Here is a 21541-nt window from a genome sequence, read left to right on the forward strand (position 1 = left end):
CTGCCCCACCCACATCATTCAAGGCGGCACAATTAATGGTGCGGGCCAGATCGGCACTCTGGGGAAGGGGCAGTGCTCCTAACGGTGCTCGACACTGAAGATTATGCTGCTAACAGCATGGGAACAGTGCAGAGGTAAGAGACATACCTTCCTCCTCGACATTCCGTGCACAATAGGGAGCTATCAGCAGTTTAGATTTGTCTAACCTGCTGATATTGCCTTTAAGGCCTCATGCACACATTCTTCTTTTTTGTTGTCCGTAAAATCCCAGATCTATTGTCCTCAATCTTTCCTCAAGAAACCATTCGCAATGCATCTATATGACAAGGAACTGATACATAAATGTGAACGGCATATGAATGGTTATCCATATTTTTTGTAGACCCATTGACTTCTATTTTATTGCGACATGAACCACTGGCTCTCTATGAATTCCTATAAAAATGGATGGGTTCACGGGCACATAGACATCAATCAAGCTTTCAGCACCAGGGCCAGGTACAGCTGTTACCTTTGGGTTTACCTGCTGGAGGTCCTAGGATATAGGGCCCCCACATTGAGCCCCCCAATGTTGGTCTTGGCCTGAGTTTGGTCATAGTTCCACAAAGAGAAAACTTGGAATATCGGTGAAGCCCTGTGAAGCTTGTGTGTTTTCTGAGGACACGGACATCTACCTTTCCCTTCCCCACCCAGTGAGTAAACTGAACGCAGCAATTACACGCAGACATTAAAGGCCCTATTCCACCAACAGATCTGACGACAGATTATCTGCCAAAGATTTGAAGCCAAACCCAGGAACGGACTATAATCAGAGAACAGGTCATAAAGGAAAGACTGGATTCCTCCTCTTTTCAAATCCACTCCTGAGTTTGGCTTCAAATCTTTGGCAGATAATATGTCATCAGATCTGTTGGTGGAATAGGGCCTTTAGGCAGTTTCTCTGTGCTTCTTTAGCCTTGAAGATTTTGGAGAAGGAAGAAGCCACCGGGCCCCTCCCTGAGGACCAGGGAACATAAAAGTCGTGACAAGTTCACAAGAACAGTGTAAGGGTACTATTACACCAACAGATCTGACAAGAGATTATCTGCCAAAGATTTGAAGCCAAACCCAGGAACAGACTATAAACAGGGAACAGGTCATAAAGAAAAGACTGGATTTCTCCTCTTTTCAGATCCACTCCTGGGTTTGGCTTCAAATCTTTGGCAGATAATCTGTCGTCAGATCTGTTGGTGGAATAGGGCCCTTAGAACTGTGTACTGTGTGTGCCATTAGTTATAGCCAGGTCTTTTCCCATCTTTATCTGCATCTATTTGTTTGCATGGTACCATGAGAAATGATAACAGTCCCTTCACCTCTTCACCTTCCCAACATTAACCCTTATTCAGAACGGCTGAGTTGTAGAGTTTCCCGACCATGTTACCCTGCTCACTCAATGACATTGTGTTTCACATAGGTGACACTTAAGCTATTACTTCTTCCAGTCACAAGGGATGAACACAATGAAATGTAAGTGCAATAGCGTGACAAATTACTCATTTTTATTACAGGCAAATGAGAGGCTGTAAAATAACAGCTGGTCTTTTCTGATCTCCGATACATGTAAAGGTCAGGACAGTCCTTACATACAGTTATATGGTTATACAATACCCTTAAAGGCGTACTCCAGAGAGTAAAGGTTATATTTTTGTAAATACATTGCTTTAATCAAAGGGGTTGGCCACTTTATAGTAAAATCGTTCAGTGTACCGTATTAGTAACTGTACTCACTGTTTAAACTGACAGCAGCTCCCTGTGTACCTCATACAGCTAAAACCAAACCCCCCCCCCTCATCCAGGCTGTGCTGTCCTTCTTTGTGGTGATTCTGTCCATAAGATGGATGACAAGATATGACCATGCCCCCTCTTTAGTCCTCCATGGCATATACAGGCTGAGTGGTGGACACTGTGGGGTGGGGCATGGTCGGATGCGCCTCCATGTCGGCCATCTTATGGACAGAATCACCACAGAGCAGGACAGCACAGCCTGGAGGAGGGGAGTCTGATGGTATACATGGAGCTGCTGCCAGTAAGTACAGAGAGTACACTACTTTAACTGTACACAAAACTATTTTACTATAAAGTGGCAAACTCCTTTAAGGTTATATTCCACCAACTTGCATTGAGTCTGAGTAAGGAGTGACACAGACCCCTCTGCTGCCACCTACATTCATATCAGGAACTGCAATGCTCTAGCAATGTCGCACATCACTATGGATACATAACAGAGACTGCTGATTTGTCAGCCCGCTTATTGATAAATGGGATTTCCACCCTGAGACATTTATAGTATATTCACACAATACATATATGGGGAAGGTTCCAAGACCCACATCCATCAAGAGAATAATGTTCCCCTGGCACCTGTGCCAACAAGTGACGCAGCATCCAATGTTTGCATCCAGCTGAAATTGAATGGAGCGGTGGTCATGGGTCTGTGCATCTCTCTCTATTCAAGTCTATGGGAGATACGGAAACAGCTAAGCAAATATGTGTTTTCCCAATAGGTGAGGGTCCTGGGAACAACCTGAATGGAGAATGCAGATGTACGGGCATTTCTCCATTCAGCCTGGATGTAGCAGTCAGTAGCCATCACAGCTGGCACTGGGTCAGAATGATTAGACATTTCCACAACTTATGCCATGAACAATAACAATAGAACGCGTTTTGGACGTCCGTCATTTTAGCACCAAAATTAGGCCGTTTTATGCAAAATATGTATCACCACCTTCCCCCCTCATTTTCCTAAAAAGAAATCTCCGAAAGACAGCCATGTCTCCTCCATCACATTCCTTCCTCTTCTAGTATAAAGGTCCGGCTGCAGCAGGAGCCTCCTCTCTGCTGTGTCTGCAGTTGGATAAATATATTGTTAAGCCTCTCCCCTTGGCCAGGCTCCCCCAAGTTTGAATGTACCTTTACCTGTTGTCAGAAAGTTATATAGATTTGTAAATTACTTTTACTCAAAAATCTCAAGTCTTCTAGTATTTATCAGGCACTGTATGTTCGGCAGGAAGTGGTGTATTCTTTCCAGTCTGACACAGTGTTCTCCGCTGCCACCTCTATCTGTGTCAGGAACTATCCAGTCCAGAGCAGTAGCAAATATCCTGCATTGGACAGAGGTGGCACTTTGTAAGACTGAAAAAAAACACCAGGACATACAGCACCTGATAAGTACTTGAAGACTAGAGTTTTTTCAATGGAAATCTGTATAACTTCCTGAAACCAGTTGATTTAAAATAAAACAAACAAACAAAAAAAAAACAATAATCATTCTCCAGAGTACCCCTCTAAGTGTTAGTGGCCGCCTTTGAAACATTGTTGTTGGGACATATAAAACAATACTAAAAAAAAAAGTCGGAAGCACTCCTATGCCTCTGTTCACACTGTAGGTTGCACACCACATGTGGCTAAAGTGCAGACAAAAAACAAAAAGTGCAACAGCAACCTACAGGTGCAAGTGCTTACTATACATACTCCCCCCGACGTACACACGATAGATATAAAAAAAGAGGATCTTAGCAAAACATTTGATCAGAGTGTACCATGTCACCATATATATAGAGAAGGTTTTTATTGTGTGTACGCTGGGGGGAGTATGTATGGTAAGCACTTGCACCTGTAGGTTGCTGTTGCACTTTTAGTTTTTAATATAAAACAATACTGTCATCGACATATCTTTTTTTTTAATGGACTCCTACTACCAGTAGGATATATTTATTGCAAGTTTCTACTATAACAATCAAAATATGGAGGGATTTTCATGCTACATCCACCCCTTGAACTCAATACTCCAATGCACCAAACATCTTCCAATATTATAACACATAATAAATGTCATCCTATCTACTTAGATGACAATGTACTAAAGGAAAGCATAGTAAAGGTTTGTGTTCAGAAGATATTTTGGGAAGCATCCGAGGACAAAGCATTTGTTCTGCATAGCTGAAAGGAACACATGGCTTCCTTTGTTGTAATAAATACCCTGTTGCTTATTATCTAGTTATGATATGGCTCCACAAATCCTTTCTAAAAATATCTCCGTACCCAGAGCTGAAAAGACTGTAAAACATCGGGGACACACACGTAGCTGGTTTACCTGCAGTCCTATGTGATATGCAAAAATCTTAACTGCAAAATGGCACACTCTGCTGCACCTGCTAATCTCAGCTCTGCTACAACAGCACTGAGAAAGTAAGTATTCCCGGACTAGTGTTCATCAGATACAACTACCAAATCCAAAGCAAGATCAATAGTCACAGTGTCGGTTGTGATAGGATATTGGAAAGGCATTTTATTAGGGCATGTGATCACACTGTGCCGCTACCTACAGAGGGTTGGTAGTGTGTGTGTGTGTGTGTGTGTGTGTGTGTGCGCGGGTGTGTATGTAATTATAGATCAGCAACCAGGTTGTGAATGTCAATTTATTTTTTTTGGACCATATGATAACATTGACATGTTCCCTTTATTCTGTGATTCTGTGTTATTCCAAGAATACCTGATGTATTTGATCTTGTTTCCTTTTACCACTTAAAATAAAGCTAACTTGAAGGGGTACTCTGGTGATTTTTTCCCTTTTAAATCAGCTGGTATAAAAAAGTTATATACATTTGTAATTTACTTATTTATTTAAAAATCTCATGTCTTCCAGTACTTTTCAGCTGCTATATGTCCTGCAGGGTGTGGTGTATTCTTTCCAGTCTGACACAGTGCTATCTGCTGCCACCTCTGTCCAGAGCAGTAGCAAATCCCCAGTTCCTGACACAGACAGAGGTGGCAGCAGACAGCAGCATATAAGACTGAAAAGAATACACCACTTCCTGCATGACATACAGCAGCTGATAAGTACTGGAAGGAGAATCTGTATAACTTTCTGACACCAGTTGAGTTGAAAGAATTTATTTTGCCTGAGTACCCCTTTAAAAAAATGCTTAGCATTTCTCTATTTTGAAGGCCTTTCATAGTATCTAGGGAGTTAAAGGGGTAGTTCAGTAAAAAAAAAAAAAAAATCTTTCAAATCAACTGGTGCCAGAAAGTGGCAGAGATTTGTAATTTACTTCTGTTAAAAAAAAAATGTCAGGTCTTTCAATACTTATCAGTTGCTGTATGTCCTGGAGAAAGTAGTGTATAGAGAGCAGGAGAGGTTTTCTATGGGGGATTTGCTGCTGCTCTGGACAGTTCCTGCCACGGACAGAGGTGGCAACAGAGTGCACTGGAAAGAAAACACCACTTCCTGCAGGACATACAGTAGCTGATAAATACTGGATGACATGAGATTTTTTAATAGAAGTAAATTACAAATGTCTGGCACTTTCTGGCACCAGTTAATTTGAAAGGATTTTAGTTTCTGCTGACCTCGCCCGTCAAATGACCAGCATTGGACTATCATTGACAGTGAATGTCGGCCACCCATAGCTGCCAGCACCAGCCATGTGTGGAGCAAGCTTAGCTCCTTATCCCCCTCCATACTTCCCCAACCGAACCATGACACACAAGTATGTCATGGGTCAGGAAGGAGTTAAAAGGGTATTCCAGTTTCCGCCAATAAAGGTCATTCTTTGTATAATGAAAAATTGAACAGTTTTCTCATTTATTTTTTTGGATCAATTCCTCATCAATTCCAAGTTTTCTGCTTCCAGCCATTTAATGGGGACCTTTATTTTATCTGGAGGATTAGACTCCATCCTAGTCATGTGAATGGCTCTGATACATGTGGCCCATGATAAGACATAGCAAATAACAGTATTGTTAGGAGCTGTGCACCTGTGTGTCCATTACATGACCAGGACTGACTACTACCCCCTGGAAGTAAACAGTAAAGGTTCCTATCGAAAGACTTCAAACAAAGATTTTGACAACCATGAATAATGGAAACAGAAAACAGTAAAGAATTGTATAACTTTGCAATATACAAGAATAATCTTTGTGTGCTGAAGCCTTAAAGGGTGTGGTACTACCTCCTTGGAAAGTCTCTGACACGTTAAGGTGCAAAATTGCAAACCTTTACTTTCTCTTGTTAAGGTGTAACGCTCTGATACTGATGCTGTAAGTGGTGCACAAGCATGATAGTTCTAGCAGTGGTAGACAGCTTGTCGGTTTCTCTCACAATTAATTGGCATTGTCTTATCATTTACCGAAGATTATTACATAGACACTACAACAGAAGCAAGCATACTACATACAGTACCAGACCAAAGCTTACTTTATAGACATGTAACAGCCAAGCTTACTACCAAGATACTATAACAAAATCAAGCATAATACATAAATACAGTAGCAAGCCAAAGCTTACCACAGATATGATAACAGAACCAAGCATACTGCAAATATACAGTACCAGACCAAAGCTTACTACAAAGATATGGTAACAGAACCAAGCATACTGCATAGATACAGTGCCAGACCAAAGCTGACTACATACATATGACTACAGAAGCAAAGCAAAACCAAGCATACTAAATAAATAAATTATCAGAACAAAGTGTACTACATATATATGATAACAGAACCAGGCATAGTACATAGAAAATGCAACAGAACCAAGCTTACTACATGGATACAATAATAAAACCAAGCATACTGCATAGATACAGTACCAGATCAATGCTTACTACATATATATGATAACAGAACCAAACATACTGCATAGATACATGACCAGACCAACACTTACTACATATATGTATGATAACAGAACCAAGCATACTGCATAGATACAGTACCAGACCAAAGTGTACTACACATATATGATAACAGAACCAAAAATATTACATAGAAAATGCAACAGAACCAAGCTTACTACTTGGATACAATAACAATACCAAGCATATAACATAAACACATTACCAGACCAGATATGATAACAGAACCAAGCATACTATATACATACCATAACAGAACAAAGCATAGTGCATAAATACAGTACCAGAACCAATCATAGCCTCTTATCCCTCTCCCTGTTTGACTCACTGACTAATGGAACCCTAAGCAGATATTGTAAGCCCTCACGGGCAGGGTTCTCTTCCCCCATGTACCAGACCACCATTTGCCTTCATGTAATGTGTTTTTGATCTTGTATTGTTTCTGTTTGTTACCCCCTATCTCTTGTAGCGCTTTGAAATTAAGGGCGATCTATAAATAAATAAATTAATAATAATAATAATAATAATAATAATAGGTATGGAAGGAACAGCAAGGAGGCATTACAGCTTGAGGCCATGTTCCCATGTAGTAAGACACCTGCCGGGTCACGGAATGGCCGGTGTCAGAGAAGATCATCAATCCGGCTGGTACTGCAGTACCGGCCTGATGATCTTCACTGCCGCTGAATTCGGATGCGGGCACTTCCATGCGAGCGCGCGGCCAGAGCTGCACACTCCATTGTGTGCACTGACAGGTTTTCTGCGGCCGCTATTCAATGAATAGTATTCAATAACACGTCAGTTTTTTGTGGCGCCGCTTGGAATCCCGGACAGAGTGTATACTATGTGTATACACTCCAGCCAGGATTCCCTCAACCGCAGCACTACGTGATTTCCGTAGTAATCACGGCCGTTGTTACAAATCGGCAACAACGGGCTTGATTACTACAGAACTTACGTAGTGTGAACACAGCCTGAGGGTGCGTTCACACGTACAGGATCTGCAGCAGATTTGATGGTGCAGGTTTAAAGCAAATCGAATCTGCGCCAAGAAATCTGCTGCAGATCCTGTACGTATGAATGCACCCTAAATCGGGACTTTTTGTTAAAAAAACTTTTTGTTACTTTGAGAATAAAAGCATGTTTCTATGTTCTCTAAACACAGACAGATATATATAGGTACCATGGGGGAGATTTATCAAACATGATGTGAAGTGAAACTGGCTCAGTTGCCCCTAGCAACCAATCAGATTCCACCTTTCATTTTCCAAAGAGTCTGTGAGGAATGAAAAGTGGAATCTGATTGGTTGCTAGGGGCAACTGAGCCAGTTTCACTTTACACCATGTGGGAGATTTATCAAACATGGTGTAAAGTAAAACTGGCTCAGTTGCCCCTAGCAACCAATCAGATTCCGCTTTTCATTCCTCACAGGCTCTTTGGAAAATGTGGAAAAGGTGGAATCTGATTGGTTGCTAGGGGCAACTGAGCCAGTTTTACTTTACACCATGTTTGATAAATCTCCCCCCACATGTATCTTCTCGCCCTAATAGCTGTAAATTGCATCTGATGACCCCGTATAGTGGGGGATACTTAGTGGAAATAGCTTACCAGCAATAGACCTCAGTGAGACGCCATGTCGTGTATGTTTATGTGTTATTTTGATTATGTCTTTTACTGGAACGTTCCTTTCCAATTATCAGATATAGCTGAGGTTTATATGTTTTCATTGATTTAGTAAGTTGTGTTCCTATCTAAAATCCTTAATGGCTTTAGCGTTTCATAAGAGCAGTGAAATGACTGGGGTCAGGTCAATCGGAGTCGAAGCATTTATAGGAGAATAAAGCGGTGACGGCTCGGAGCGGCGGGGAGCCATATGCATTTAAACTGTTAGTAATAGGCTTTTCTCACACGCTTTAGAAGCAAATGGAAAATCTTTAAACATTTCAAAGCAACATTTCCCTTCAGATCTGGAAGTGTAAATCACCCGAATGCAATTGAACTAAAACAGGGGCCCCAATTTATGTTTTCATTTTATTTGCTTTTTGATATGCAAATAAGTCGGTGTGATGAAAGACCGCCTGCTTTATTTAATCGGAGCATATAATTGCCGCCTTTTACTATTGAGTGGATAATCTGTACAACAGACCTGGCGGGAAGGGGAAAGTGACATACCCAGCATGTTCTCTGGCAGGTTTCTCTATAGAATCTTGGGAAATTCTGCCCAGCCAGTCCTGCTCCTGGTCCACTTGTCTGCAAAACAGAAATTGGCATTGTTAATTGTATAGATAAAAAAAATCAGTGGAATAGAGAAAAAAATGTTTTCAGATCAATTTGTGTCAGAAAGTTATATAGATTTGTAAATGACTTCCATTTAAAAATCTCAAGTCTTCCAGTACTTATCAGCTGCTGTATGTCCTGCAGGAAGTGGTGTATTCTTTCTAGTCTGAAACAGTGCTCTCTGCTGCCACATCTGTCCATGTCAGGGACTGTCCAGAGCAGTAGCAAATCTCCATAGAGAACCTTTCCTGCTCTGAACAGTTCCTGATATGGACAGAGGTGGCAGCAGAGAACATGGTGACTGGAAATAATCCACCACTTTCTGCAGGACATACAGCAGCTCATAAGTACTGGAAGACTTGAAAGTTTTAAATGGAAGTAAATTATATCACACATCACTGGCCTTTACTGGTTATGGTTCCAGTAAAGGTGTGGTTCATATTATTTTCGTGTAGAGTATTACACATATAGCAGTGATCTGCAAATTATGTTCATGATCAATATTTGCTGGCATGATTATCAATACACGAATGTCTTTTTGCGCTGAAATGCCTTAGTAGGAACATAGCCTAACATTGCATTTCCCTTACCCTGTTTCCCCTAAAATATATAAATTTTTGCTCCCAAAGATGTGCTAGGTCTTATTTTCAGGGAATGTCTCTTTTTTCTATAAAAAGGATTAACATTTATTGTTGAACAAAAAAAAAATAACATTAATTATGTTTTGTACAGTCTGGAGACTAATGATCTCTCACAGTAGTTCCTGCATGTACAGCAAGGACGGTATTGCAGGTTCTGGCAACCGGGGGAGCTCACCGCAGCACACTTATACAGCACAGCAGGGACAGCGTACGGTATGACAACAGGCGACGAGATAACGGCAGACTGTGTGCAGCTCTACCTCTGGCAGCAGGGGACAACGGGGATGGCGGCAGGAGATGGACCTCTTGATGCCTTGTCTGCACATTTGCAAGTGACGGCTGTGGAAGAGAACATCAGGGTTGCATGCAGCAGCTCTACAATGGACAGTGAAGGTAGGGGACAAGGCGTGTCCTGGTGTTCTGTTTGGTGGCAATGCTTCCAAACAAAAACTTTGCAAGGGTTTGGAGGCCCTATATTTAGCAATTCAGCAAAAACTCTACTAGGTCTGATTTTGAGGGAAACAGATTATAGTGGCACTGTATATTGAGCGCTTTTACTAGCAGCTGGCAGTGTTATCGTTTGGCTGGTCTCCCTGAGATCAGTAATGTGTTTCTCTTATGGCTCTACTAGGCATTGCTTCCACCTAGCCAGAATCCTCCTCCACACTGATGAGGGGCAACACCCCGAAACAGCTGTATGTGGATGGATACCTGGCCTTTGTTTTTCCCTTGTCAATACCTTGACTTATAGGGCCACTTAATATGGTGGTTTTGGTGGTTTCCCTATAGGAGCCACCCCTTGGCTGGGTCCTTCCTGGAGGGATATCTGGCTAGTCCTGTGTTTCAAGACTCTTCAATGAGGCTCCACGGGCTCTTCTTTTGCATATTCATGTTTCCCAGGGAGCAATGCACCTAGGATTTCACTGCATTGAGCGCTTTTACTAGCAGCCGGCAGTGTTATCGTTTGGCTGGTCTCCCTGAGATCAGTAATGTGTTTCTCTTATGGCTCTACTAGTCATTGCTTCCACCTAGCCAGAATCCTCCTCCACACTGATGAGGGGCAACACCCCGAAACAGATGTATGTGGATAGATACCTGGCCTTGGTTTTTCCCTTGTCAATACTTTGACTTATAGGGCCACTTAATATGATGGTTTTGGTGGTTTCCCTACAGGAGCCACCCCTTGGCTGGGTCCTTCCCGGAGGGATATCTGGCTAGTCCTGTGTTTCAAGACTCTTCAATGAGGCTCCACGGGCTCTTCTTTTGCATATTCATGTTTCCCAGGGGGCAATGCACCTAGGATTTCACTGCATCGAGCGCTTTTACTAGCAGCCGGCATTGTTTGGCTGGTCTCCCTGAGATCAGCGATCTGTTTCTCTTATGGCACTGTATACTCAGCGGTCCATTGAAGGTCTTGGGTTGAACATGTGAAGTAATAAAAATTACACCATAAGCATGAACACCATCCACAGCAATCCCAAAACCTTATTGAGAGTCAGTAAGGATAGTACACTCCAGGTCCACCCATCTTCCCTCTTATTGCACTAGGGTTCTCTTATCATTAGGGCCAGTTCACATGGAGTAAAACTGGTGGAATCCCACCAGCCTCCATGTCATACAGGCAGTCTATGGGAGGGCTTGCGTCTTCTCTCTCAGCGCGGAAGAATTGACATGTCAATTCTTCTGAGCAGAGAGGCATGGAGAAAAGGTGAGCGAGCCCTCCCATAGACTGCCTGTATGACACGGAGGAGAGCTCTGCCTCAGAATTGCGCTAGTTTTACTCCGTGTGAACTGGCCCTTATAGGCCCTATCATACAATCGTCCATCAGTTATAATGAGTTCCGCACACCTTGATAAACTTCACTTTACTGTAATTTATACAACAAGCTAGTCACCATGAGACTTTAACAAGTCAACACCAGCAAATGTACCGGATCATCCCACCCATGTATAACATACTGCTTTGCAGTCACTGTTGACGGGGTTATCAGCATTGTCATTGTTGAAGTCTATAAGGGTCAATATTGGCCGTGGCTTGATGACAGCATAACAAATAAGACATGACCGCAAGACTGTAGGGAATGATTACTAATCCAGGGCTGGAAACTGTGACTTGTTACAATAGCGGCATCAGTAGCAGGATGTAAGATGTCATGGGTGGGGTACTGACACAGGGGCTTAGCCAAGCGGTCTAGTGGGGTGTGGGCTCCAGGTGTATCAGAGAGGATGCTGGAGAGCTTTGCCGTAATAATTTAGATCCACCACTAGAGGCAGCAAACATACACTGCTCAAAACAATAAAGGGAACACTTAAAGGACAACTCCCACGTCAGCAAAAAAAACAAAAACACTAACAGACACAGACCCTATATACCAACCCTCCTAAGTCAATCGCCAGTCGAAACTTCCGGGGTCCCACGGCATGAATGAGAGCGAAAAGGCTGCCGATGCGTGTGCGCACCGGCAGCCTTTTCATCGGCTGGATAGTATCACATGGCTTCCAGCTTGCTCAGCCAATCAGAGCTGAACAAGCTGGAAGCCATGTGATGCATATGAGCCAATGAAAAGGCTGCAGGTGAGCACGCGCACTGGCAGCCTTTTCGCTTCTATTCATTATAAAGGAAGACACAGAAAAAGAGGGTGACCAGGCCCGCCCCCCCGCTTGTGACAACATCGTCACAAAATGGCGGCGGGAGAAGAGGATGGTGTCGACAGCAAATACGTAAGTATAGATTTTTTTTTACTTCCAGGGGGGCATTCGGGGAGGTGAAAGAGGCGGAACGGCTCCAGACAGGTGACTAACATACATTACTAAGTTACATAACTTTGTAATGTGTGTTAGTTAAGAGGAAAAAAAAAACGTGGGAGTTGTCCTTTAAACAACACAATATAACTCCAAGTAAATCAGACGTCTGTGAAATCAAACTGTCTTCTGAGGAAGCAACACCGATCAATCAATTTCACATGCAATTAGCAGGACACACTCAATAAAGGAGTGATTGTGCAGGTGGGGACCACAGACCACTTCTCAGCACCTATGCTTTCTGGCTGATGTTTTAGTCGCTTTGAATGTTGGTGGTGCTTTCACACTCGTGGTAGCATGAGACGGACTCTACAAGTGGCTCAGGTAGAGCAGCTCATCCAGATCTAGGATGTGTTATTTCGGTGTTCCCGAGCAGTGTATTAGGGTATTGTTTATATTTTTTTTAAACAGTATTTTGAAACCTGCTTTTATTTATATATATATATATATATATATATATATATATATATATATATATATTTGCCGGTTTATTATATAAACAAACTATAAAAATGCATCAGTGGATTTAACTCTATGGGCAGCTCTGAATTACCTAATGAGAATGTCATTACAAATTCTCAGGGAAGGGTCAAGAGTCAAGACCAAGAGATTAGATACATGATAGGGATTCTGGGCTCCGGATCAGGAATCCGCTGCTACAGGACAGGAGATTAGCCTACCTGATTAGGAATGGAAATGTGAGGGAGAGATTAGGGGGCATCAGTCATTGCCGTGACAGAAAACATGTGTGTATAGCAAGAATTGGATAATTCTCGTCAGGAATAGGATATCCTGGTAAATAATGGTGGATTGTCGACACTAAGGACTGCAATTCAGTTTGTGAGATTAGGAGCAAAACACATAGGAACTAATGCACAGTGAGATGAATAATGTTGTGTGTTCATTGACATGACTATAATAAAGGGACAGTGCAACAATAGAACATAATTCTTCCAAATTAGTGTGTCTATATATATATATATATATATATATATATACACTATATTTCCCTAAATGGGGATAACAACTACACCACAAAATGGTAACAATAATAATAAAGGGGTACTCCGGCGAAAATCTTTTTCTTTCAAATCAAATGGTTTCAGAAAGGTATATAGATTTGTAATTTACTTCTATTTAATAATCTCAAGTCTTCCCATACTTATCAGCTGCTGTATGTACTGCAGGAAGCGGTGTATTCTTTTCAGTCTGACACAGTGCTCTCTGCTGACATCTCTGGCCGAAACAGGAACTGTCCAGAGCAGCAGCAAATCCCCATAGAAAACTTGTACTGCTCTGGACAGTTCCTGTCACAGACAGAGGTGGTAACAGAGAGCACTGTGTCAGACTGGAAATAAAATACCACTTCCTGCAGGACAAACAGCAGCTGATAAGTACTGGAAGACTGGAGATTTTTTAAATAGAAGTAAATTACAAATCTATTTAACTTTCTGAAACCACCTAATTTGAAAGAAAAAGATTTTTGCTGAAGAACCCCTTAATATAAAACACAAAATTTGGGAAGACTTAGTCAACTATGCATTTTCCCTGCAATATAACATGTAAAAAACAGATTAAGTATAGTAGCTGAGAACTTCTGAAACCAACAGGGATAAAAGTGATAGCCACACAGTGGTCAATGAAGGAAAAATGGTTCAAAAGAACGTCTTATCATGTAAGAATGGACAGACTGGGTCCCACAGGGTAAGATACACTGTTAGTAGTTTATAGAGACCCCCCTCCCCCCCATGACAGCTATAGGCTATATATGCCGGGTTGTTGTCATAATCAGACAGCGTTCCCTGCTGTTAAACTTCTAGGTAAACCTATAGACGGAGAAGTTTATAATAGCAACAAAAGTCTAAGTGAAAGGTCTCTTGACTCGGCAAAGCTTTGTCAGGTATATAAAGCTGTGGGCTGTATAGATGCATAGAAGCACGGCAAGTATTGTTTATGTAGTCAGCTTGTTTAGCTACTTGGTGTCGTGAACTTTCCTGAGGTCATTGCATGTTAGAAGATTACTCCATAGATTGCTCACTAAAGAATCTAAGATCTAGTCCGTCTACTTCCTCCAGATTTAAAAAAAATCCTTATGGTTGAATACGGACCCTTATGGCTCATGTCCAGGATCCATGACGTGCCACCACTACCCCAGCGGTATATGTAGCAAACCACATGGGTTTAGCAAAGCTTTGCATCTGCTGATGGGGCTAAGGAGTGACTCTACCACACAAATCCAACCAGTGATAGTCAGAGGACTCCTGCTACAGTTCCAGACCATCCAAGAGTTATTACTGCAACAGTACTACCAGGCTGTAACTGCCTGTACAGTGGTTTGCAATAAATTACAATATCAACAAAAACTAATTTTTTATTTAGTATTTCAATTCAAAAAGTGACCTCATATATTCTATAGAGTCATTACATACAGAGTGAACTTTTTCAAGCGTTTATTTCTGTTAAAGTTGATGATTATGGATTACAGCCAAGAAAAACCCAAAAGTCAGTATTTCAGAAAATTAGAATAATTAACCCAAAACACCTGCAGTGGCTTCCTAAGTGTCCTAAAAGGTCTTAGTCTGGTTCAGTATGCAACACAATCAATGGAAAGACTGCTGACTTGACAGATGTCCAGAAGGCAGTCATTCACACACTCCACAAGGAGGGTAAGCCACAAAAGTTCATTGCTAAAGAAGCTGGCTGTTCTCAGAGTGCTGTATCAAAGCATATTAATGGAAAGTTGAGTGAAAGGAAAAAGTGTGGTAGAAAAAGGTGCACAAGGAACCCGGGAGAACCGCAGTCTTAACAGGATTGTAAAGAAAATGACATTCAAAAATTTGGGAGAGATTCATAAAGAAAGGACTGCTGCTGGAGTCAGTGCTTCAAAAGCCACAAGCACATCCAGGACATGGGTTACAAGTGTTGCATCCCATGTGTCAAGCCACTCCTGACCAATAAACAACGCCAGAAGCGTCTTATCTGGGTCAAGGAAAAGAAGAACTTGACTGTTGATCAGTGGCCCAAGGTGCTGATTTCAGATAAAGTAAATTTTGCATTACATTTGGAAATCAAGGTCCCAGAGTCTGGAGGAAGAGTGGAGAGGCACAATCCAAGCTGCTTGGGGTACTGTGCATATTCCACAATCAGTGATGGTTTGGGGAGCCATGTCATCTGCTGGTGTAGGTTCTCCGTTTTTCATCAACACCAAAGTCACCGCTGCCGTCTACCAGGACATTTTAGAGCACTTCCTGCTTCCCTGTGCTGAAAAGATTTTTGGAGATGGAATTTTCATCTTCCAGCAGGATTTGGCACCTGTTCACACGGCCAAAAGTACCAATACCTGGTTTACTAACCACAGCATCACTGTGCTTGATTGGCCAGCAAACTCGCCAGAACTTAACCCCATAGAGAATTTATGGGGTATTGTCAAGAGGAAGATGAAGGACACCAGAGCCAACAATGCAGACGAGCTGAAGGCCGCTATCAAAGCAACCTGGGCTTCAATAACACCTCTGCAGTGCCCTCAGCTGATCGCCTCCATGACACATTGCCGCATTGATGCCGTCATTCAAGCAAAAGGTGCCCCACCAAGTATTGAGGGCATTTACTGTACAGACTTTTCATTTGGTCGACATTTCTGTGTTAAAAACATTTTTTTTCAGTTGGTTTTATATAATATAATTTTCTGAAATACTGACTTTTGGGTTTTTTCTTGGCTGTAAGCCATAATCATCAACTTTAACAGAAATAAACGCTTGAAAAAGTTCACTCTGTATGTAATGACTCTATAGAATATATGAGGTCACTTGAATTGAATTAATGAAAAAATAATTTTTTGTTGATATTCTAATTTATTGCAAACCACTGTATGTTACAGCACATTTGTGCTAGTCAAACTTGCAGGCTTTACTTTGGCAAATTGTTTTCTCCAGAATATTCTACAAAATCATAGACTGTACTGGCCATTACTCTTCCTATAACCATTGGCTGGGAACAGATTCCCCCTAAGAACAGTGGTCTAAAACTTCCTGCCCATATATCATAACAGTCTTTATTTGCCAACAGCCCGGCCTCTAGGGCCTCCCATCATCCATGGGCCAAGCAGCAGCGGGCCTACAAACCTGCACTCTCAGACATGAGGCTCGTCAATATGTGTATTTAGGCAACTACACTGTGCCCCATGCAATAACCCAGCCAGTTTGGTAAAGGGAATTTTCCATTATATAAAATTGAACAGAACACGAAAACCCAATGTCATACTTCTGCAAAACTCTAAGGGCCCATTCACACTACGTATTAGGTGCTGAAATTCCATGTGGAACCCTCACGCGCCAAATTCTGCCTGCTATCTGTTTGAACGGTAGGGCTCGTGCCCCACCTCTCCACTCAAAGAATTGACATGTCAATTCTTTGAGGGGAGAGGGGCATAACAAGGGCCTTGTAATGTGCAAACATCTCAGAAGTTTACTGCCTATTCATTTGTTATAGGGAAGTGCCAGCTCATTGCAAGTAATGACATGGGAAGATTACAGGATCCTTACATGACAATGGAATGTAAAGAGGTTGCTGTTTACTTAGCACCAGAGACTGATGGAATTTATCAGCCATTAGCTCAACTTAAGGCGGAATCACACGACCGATCTGTACAGTATGTAAACACCTATCTGGTAAAGAAATTCATACCATAGTGTTTTCATCTGAGCATATCCACAGACATGACACAATTGTTCTTTGTCTGGTTCATCTCTATATACATCCATACAAAATAATACAGAGATACATCCTCTAAGATGTCTACCGGTGCCCTAAGGACTGTACAACTGTACAGCGCTCAGCACTGTAGGTGCTAGCTACTCGAAAAACGGTGCAAAATCAAGCTAGGGCCTATTTTTGGGGTAAGGGTTTTTTTTTTTGGAGAAGTATCTATCTATCTATTAGAGATGGGTTCGGGTTCGAGTCTATCCGAACCTGAGCGCTCTGCATTTGATTAGCTGGGGCTGCTGAACTTGGATAAAGCCCTAAGGTTGTCTGGAAAACGTGGATACAGCCAATGACTATATCCATGTTTTCCACATAGCCTCTACATAGCCTTCCACATCTATCTATCTATCTATCTATCTCCTATCTATCTATCTATCTATCTATCTATCTATCTATCTATCTATCTATCTCCTATCTATCATCTATCTATCTATCTATCTATCTATCTATCTATCTCTTATCTATCTATCTATCTATCTATCTATCTCTTATCTATCTATCTATCTATCTATCTATCTATCTATCTATCTATCTATCACACGAAAATCCAAAGCACTCCAGCATAAGGTGAAAAAAGGTGGTGGTTTATTACAAAAATGTGCAAAAACACAGGCATCCTGTGTTTTTGCACATTTTTGTAATAAACCACCACCTTTTTTCACCTTATGCTGGAGTGCTTTGGATTTTCGTGTGATACTTGGAGATCCCCCCTGCCAAGGGATTTGCATCCAACTGCACCAGCTACACCTGTGAAGAAGTGCGGCTCCTTTCTCCTCTGTATCTATCTATCTATCTATCTATCTATCTATCTATCTATCTATCTATCTATCATCTATCTCTCTATCTATCTATCTATCTTCTATCTCCTATCTATCTATCTATCTATCTATCTATCTATCTATCTATCTCCTATCTATCTATCTCCTATCTATCTCCTATCTATCTATCTATCTATCTATCTATCTATCTATCTATCTATCTATCTATCTATCTATCTCCTATCTATCTATCTATCTATCTCCTATCTATCTCCTATCTATCTATCTATCTATCTATCTATCTATCTATCTATCTATCTATCTATCTATCTCCTATCTATGTATGGATATCCTTTCCTTTTACATAGTACAAGGTTTATTTTTTTCTTGTCTTAATATGACCATAAACACCCAGCATTCTCCCGGATAGGTTCCTCTCTGGCACCGGCTTATCGCCCACAGAAACAAAGGATCAGACATCTGCCGTTGGCCCCCATACACATTAGACATTTGGCTGAAGTTGGCAGATTGCATGTAGTATTATTACTGTAATTTTTTTTTACCCCATGTCTTTCTAATTGATCTATTTACCACCAGACAGTGGAGACAAACTACATGTAACTGGATGTATTATCCCAATGGACTGCAGCAACAACAACTACTGCTACTACTACTGTGCTACGGAAGAAATTGGAGTTTTTGGAGAACAAATAGTGGAGACTAACAGGATGGTGGGAACAATTAGCACAGGAATGGCTTTATTGAGGGTGGTCTTTAGGTGAAAGAAGGTTATGTTTACCCTGGGGGACTGGCACAGTATGGGGGCTGGTGGCGGGGGAGCACTTTAGTAATATTCATTAGCTTATACTATATCTTTGTGATGGTCTGCAAGAAACATGTTGTAGCATAGTGGTTGCATGCTATGTTATAGAGATAAGAGATATGGTCTCCTAGAAGCATTGTTTTCTCCAGGTAAGGCTTCACATGACTACAAGACAGACCTGTACATTCTCCATGTGACAATGGCTTTCTGTGTACATGACTATAGGTAGACCACAGGTCGATCAGTCATCCTGCCGTATATATGACCACAAGCATGCATGAGAACGCTACACCGCAAATCGGTATTGTAACAGACTAAGCAGCCCCTTCTCTATCTCCATAACAAACAAGTACTAGTAGTAGGTGAGAAGACAAGTATGTTATTATATGGATACCACAAACAACACAACCTGGAATAACCCAAACTTTAGGAGCCAGTTAAACCGCTCCAAGAGCCAGATTCATGTTTCTCTACCAACAAAGAGATCCTTCAAATTTATCAATACTCAATAACCAAAATGCAGTAATAAGCACCAAAAGGCAAAGGAAAGATCAATGAGAAATTAGATGAGTCCGCACCGCTAACATATACAGTCAATATCTACTCATTATGTACAGCCGCCTTATCGCCTATGGACCACACAAACTATAAAGGATACAGCTAAGGAAGCAGATGAAAGGCGGAACAAATGTGACCCTGGTCTCAGGAAGGAGGAAAAACTTCTTTTTTCCAGACACATCCCTATCATTACAGATGGAGCAGAGCCGGATGCTTTAGGGGCTACAAAGTTTTTGCACCACTTCTAGTTTCGAAAATGAATCGTAATTCCTAAGATGACGGACGGTATTGTGGATGGTAGCGGTAATATTTCTTCTTGACTGTATCGTTTACATATATATATGTATATACATGCGTTTTACATACTTGAAAACATACATTAACAGATGCTAAAAACAGTATAAAAACATATAGCGACATATCCTTTTCATCTGTATACAGTAGGCTACAAAATTTTACGGAAACTCAAAACGCAGTGTGAACCCTGCCTTAAGGTGAAAGACGGTATTATAGGTGATGTATGCTCGATAACATACTCACTTGTCTCCATGCCCTTACCTGTTAGAAGTCACCAGCGAAGTGTAATAGTGCCCATAAAACACAGCAGACACCGCCAGCCCCACCATCAGGCTCAGGAGTTTAATCCAGCGGAGACGCATTTAGGAAGAGAAGAAAGAATAAAGTCTCTGGGGGAGAAGAGGGGGGTGTGCAGGCTTGGGGTGGGGGAGAACTGAAGAGAGACAATAAGTAAGTCAAATCTTCTCCCAGATCCCAGCTTTAGAGCTGTAGGATCCTTGAGCAAATCTGCAATCCACCCTCTTGTAAATGAAGTCACCCACAAGTGCCGGCAACTCATCCAGGAGAGCTGAGTGTGGAACACTAGTGTGCTTCCAGCTGGGTGTAGATACACACACACATACACACACTGATCCCGCCCACTCTGTTCAGCTGCTGCCCAGTGTCACTTACTATACTGTGTCACACACTCAGCATTGGGCAGGTTAGCATTGTGCCTTGCAGCATCCCCAGGTGTCCGCCTGCTCCATCGACCGGGGTGGGACAGGAGGAGGATTCCCGCCGTGCTGACTTCTTCAGGAATTTCTTGGAATAAACTTTAAACAATGAAGAATAACAGTTTGCTATATATTTCAGATGACTAAAGATGATGCTTTAGCTTTGGCTGTCCAGGCATGATGGGAATTGTAGTTTTGCAACAGCTGGAGGGGCACAAGTTTGACACCAGTGGGACTGAGGATTATGGGACAAATCCCTTTAGGTGGCAAGAAATGTGGGATTTAGTTTATAGTTGTATGAAAATAATTTATATTATTATTATTATTGCTATTATTAATCATCATTGTTATTATTACATTATTATTGATATTATTATTATTTATCATTATTATTATTGATGTTGTTATTGTTATTATTATTATTTGTATACCAGATTTATGTTTTATTCAATAACATTATTATTATTTCTGTGACATTAATTCCATGATGTTATACAGAAAAGCTGTTTAAATATTTAAAGGGCACATACAGTTAAAAAAATATATATATATATTGGGTGTGTTATAAGCACATCAGACATTTAGATTGGTGGGGGGGGGTCCAAATGCTGAGGACCCACTGAAAAAGGGGTAGAGGTGCTCGGCCTCAGCTGAGTGCTTTTACCCCTTAGGCTGCATTCACACGTTCCATGATCGCTCCGTGAAACACGGACAGCACAGACGGTGAATCCCTGTACCGGAGTGTTTCCCAACATGGCATGATGTATTAATATCATGTTGGGGAAATTGTTTGAATGTTCTTGGGGAAACAGTCCAGTACAGGGATTCACCGTCCATGCTTGATGGAACGCGTACACGTAATGTTTGAATGCAGTCTTAGTTTTAACTTAGCAACTCGCCCCCACTGTTTAAAACTTCTGAAATTATTTCCTTTAAGGGGTACTCGAAAGTCTTTTTCTTTCAAATACACTGGTTTCAGAAAGTTATAAATTACTTCTATTTAAATTTATCTCAAGTCTTCTTATACTTATTAGCTGTTGTATGTCCTGCAGGAAGTGGTGTGTTCTTTCCAGTCTGACACTGTGCTCTCTGCTGCCACCTCTGTCAGAAACTGTCCAGAGCAGTAGAGTTTTTGGGGATTTGCAGTATAAGACTTGAGATTTTTAAATAGAAGTAATTTATAACTTTCTGACACCAGTTGATTTGAAAGAAAATTATTTTTTCCCAGAGTAC

The 21541-nt window shown here is 41.4% G+C and overlaps 1 protein-coding gene across 1 annotated transcript in view; it reads right to left on the reverse strand.

The window, feature by feature from the left end:
• The window catches only part of ST6GALNAC2 (ST6 N-acetylgalactosaminide alpha-2,6-sialyltransferase 2), a 57305-nt gene extending 37139 nt beyond the window's left edge, over positions 1-20166 (reverse strand). The window contains exons 1-2 of the mRNA XM_069951548.1: positions 19854-20166; positions 8848-8925 (exon numbers count right to left, since the gene is read on the reverse strand). Coding sequence (XP_069807649.1) covers positions 8848-8925; positions 19854-19954 — 179 coding nt within the window. The 5' untranslated portion in view covers positions 19955-20166. The remainder of the gene's footprint in view (positions 1-8847; positions 8926-19853) is intronic.
• Positions 20167-21541: the final 1375 nt, after the last annotated feature.

Source organism: Dendropsophus ebraccatus, chromosome 14 (assembly GCF_027789765.1).
Source record: "Dendropsophus ebraccatus isolate aDenEbr1 chromosome 14, aDenEbr1.pat, whole genome shotgun sequence".
Lineage (NCBI taxonomy): Eukaryota > Metazoa > Chordata > Amphibia > Anura > Hylidae > Dendropsophus > Dendropsophus ebraccatus.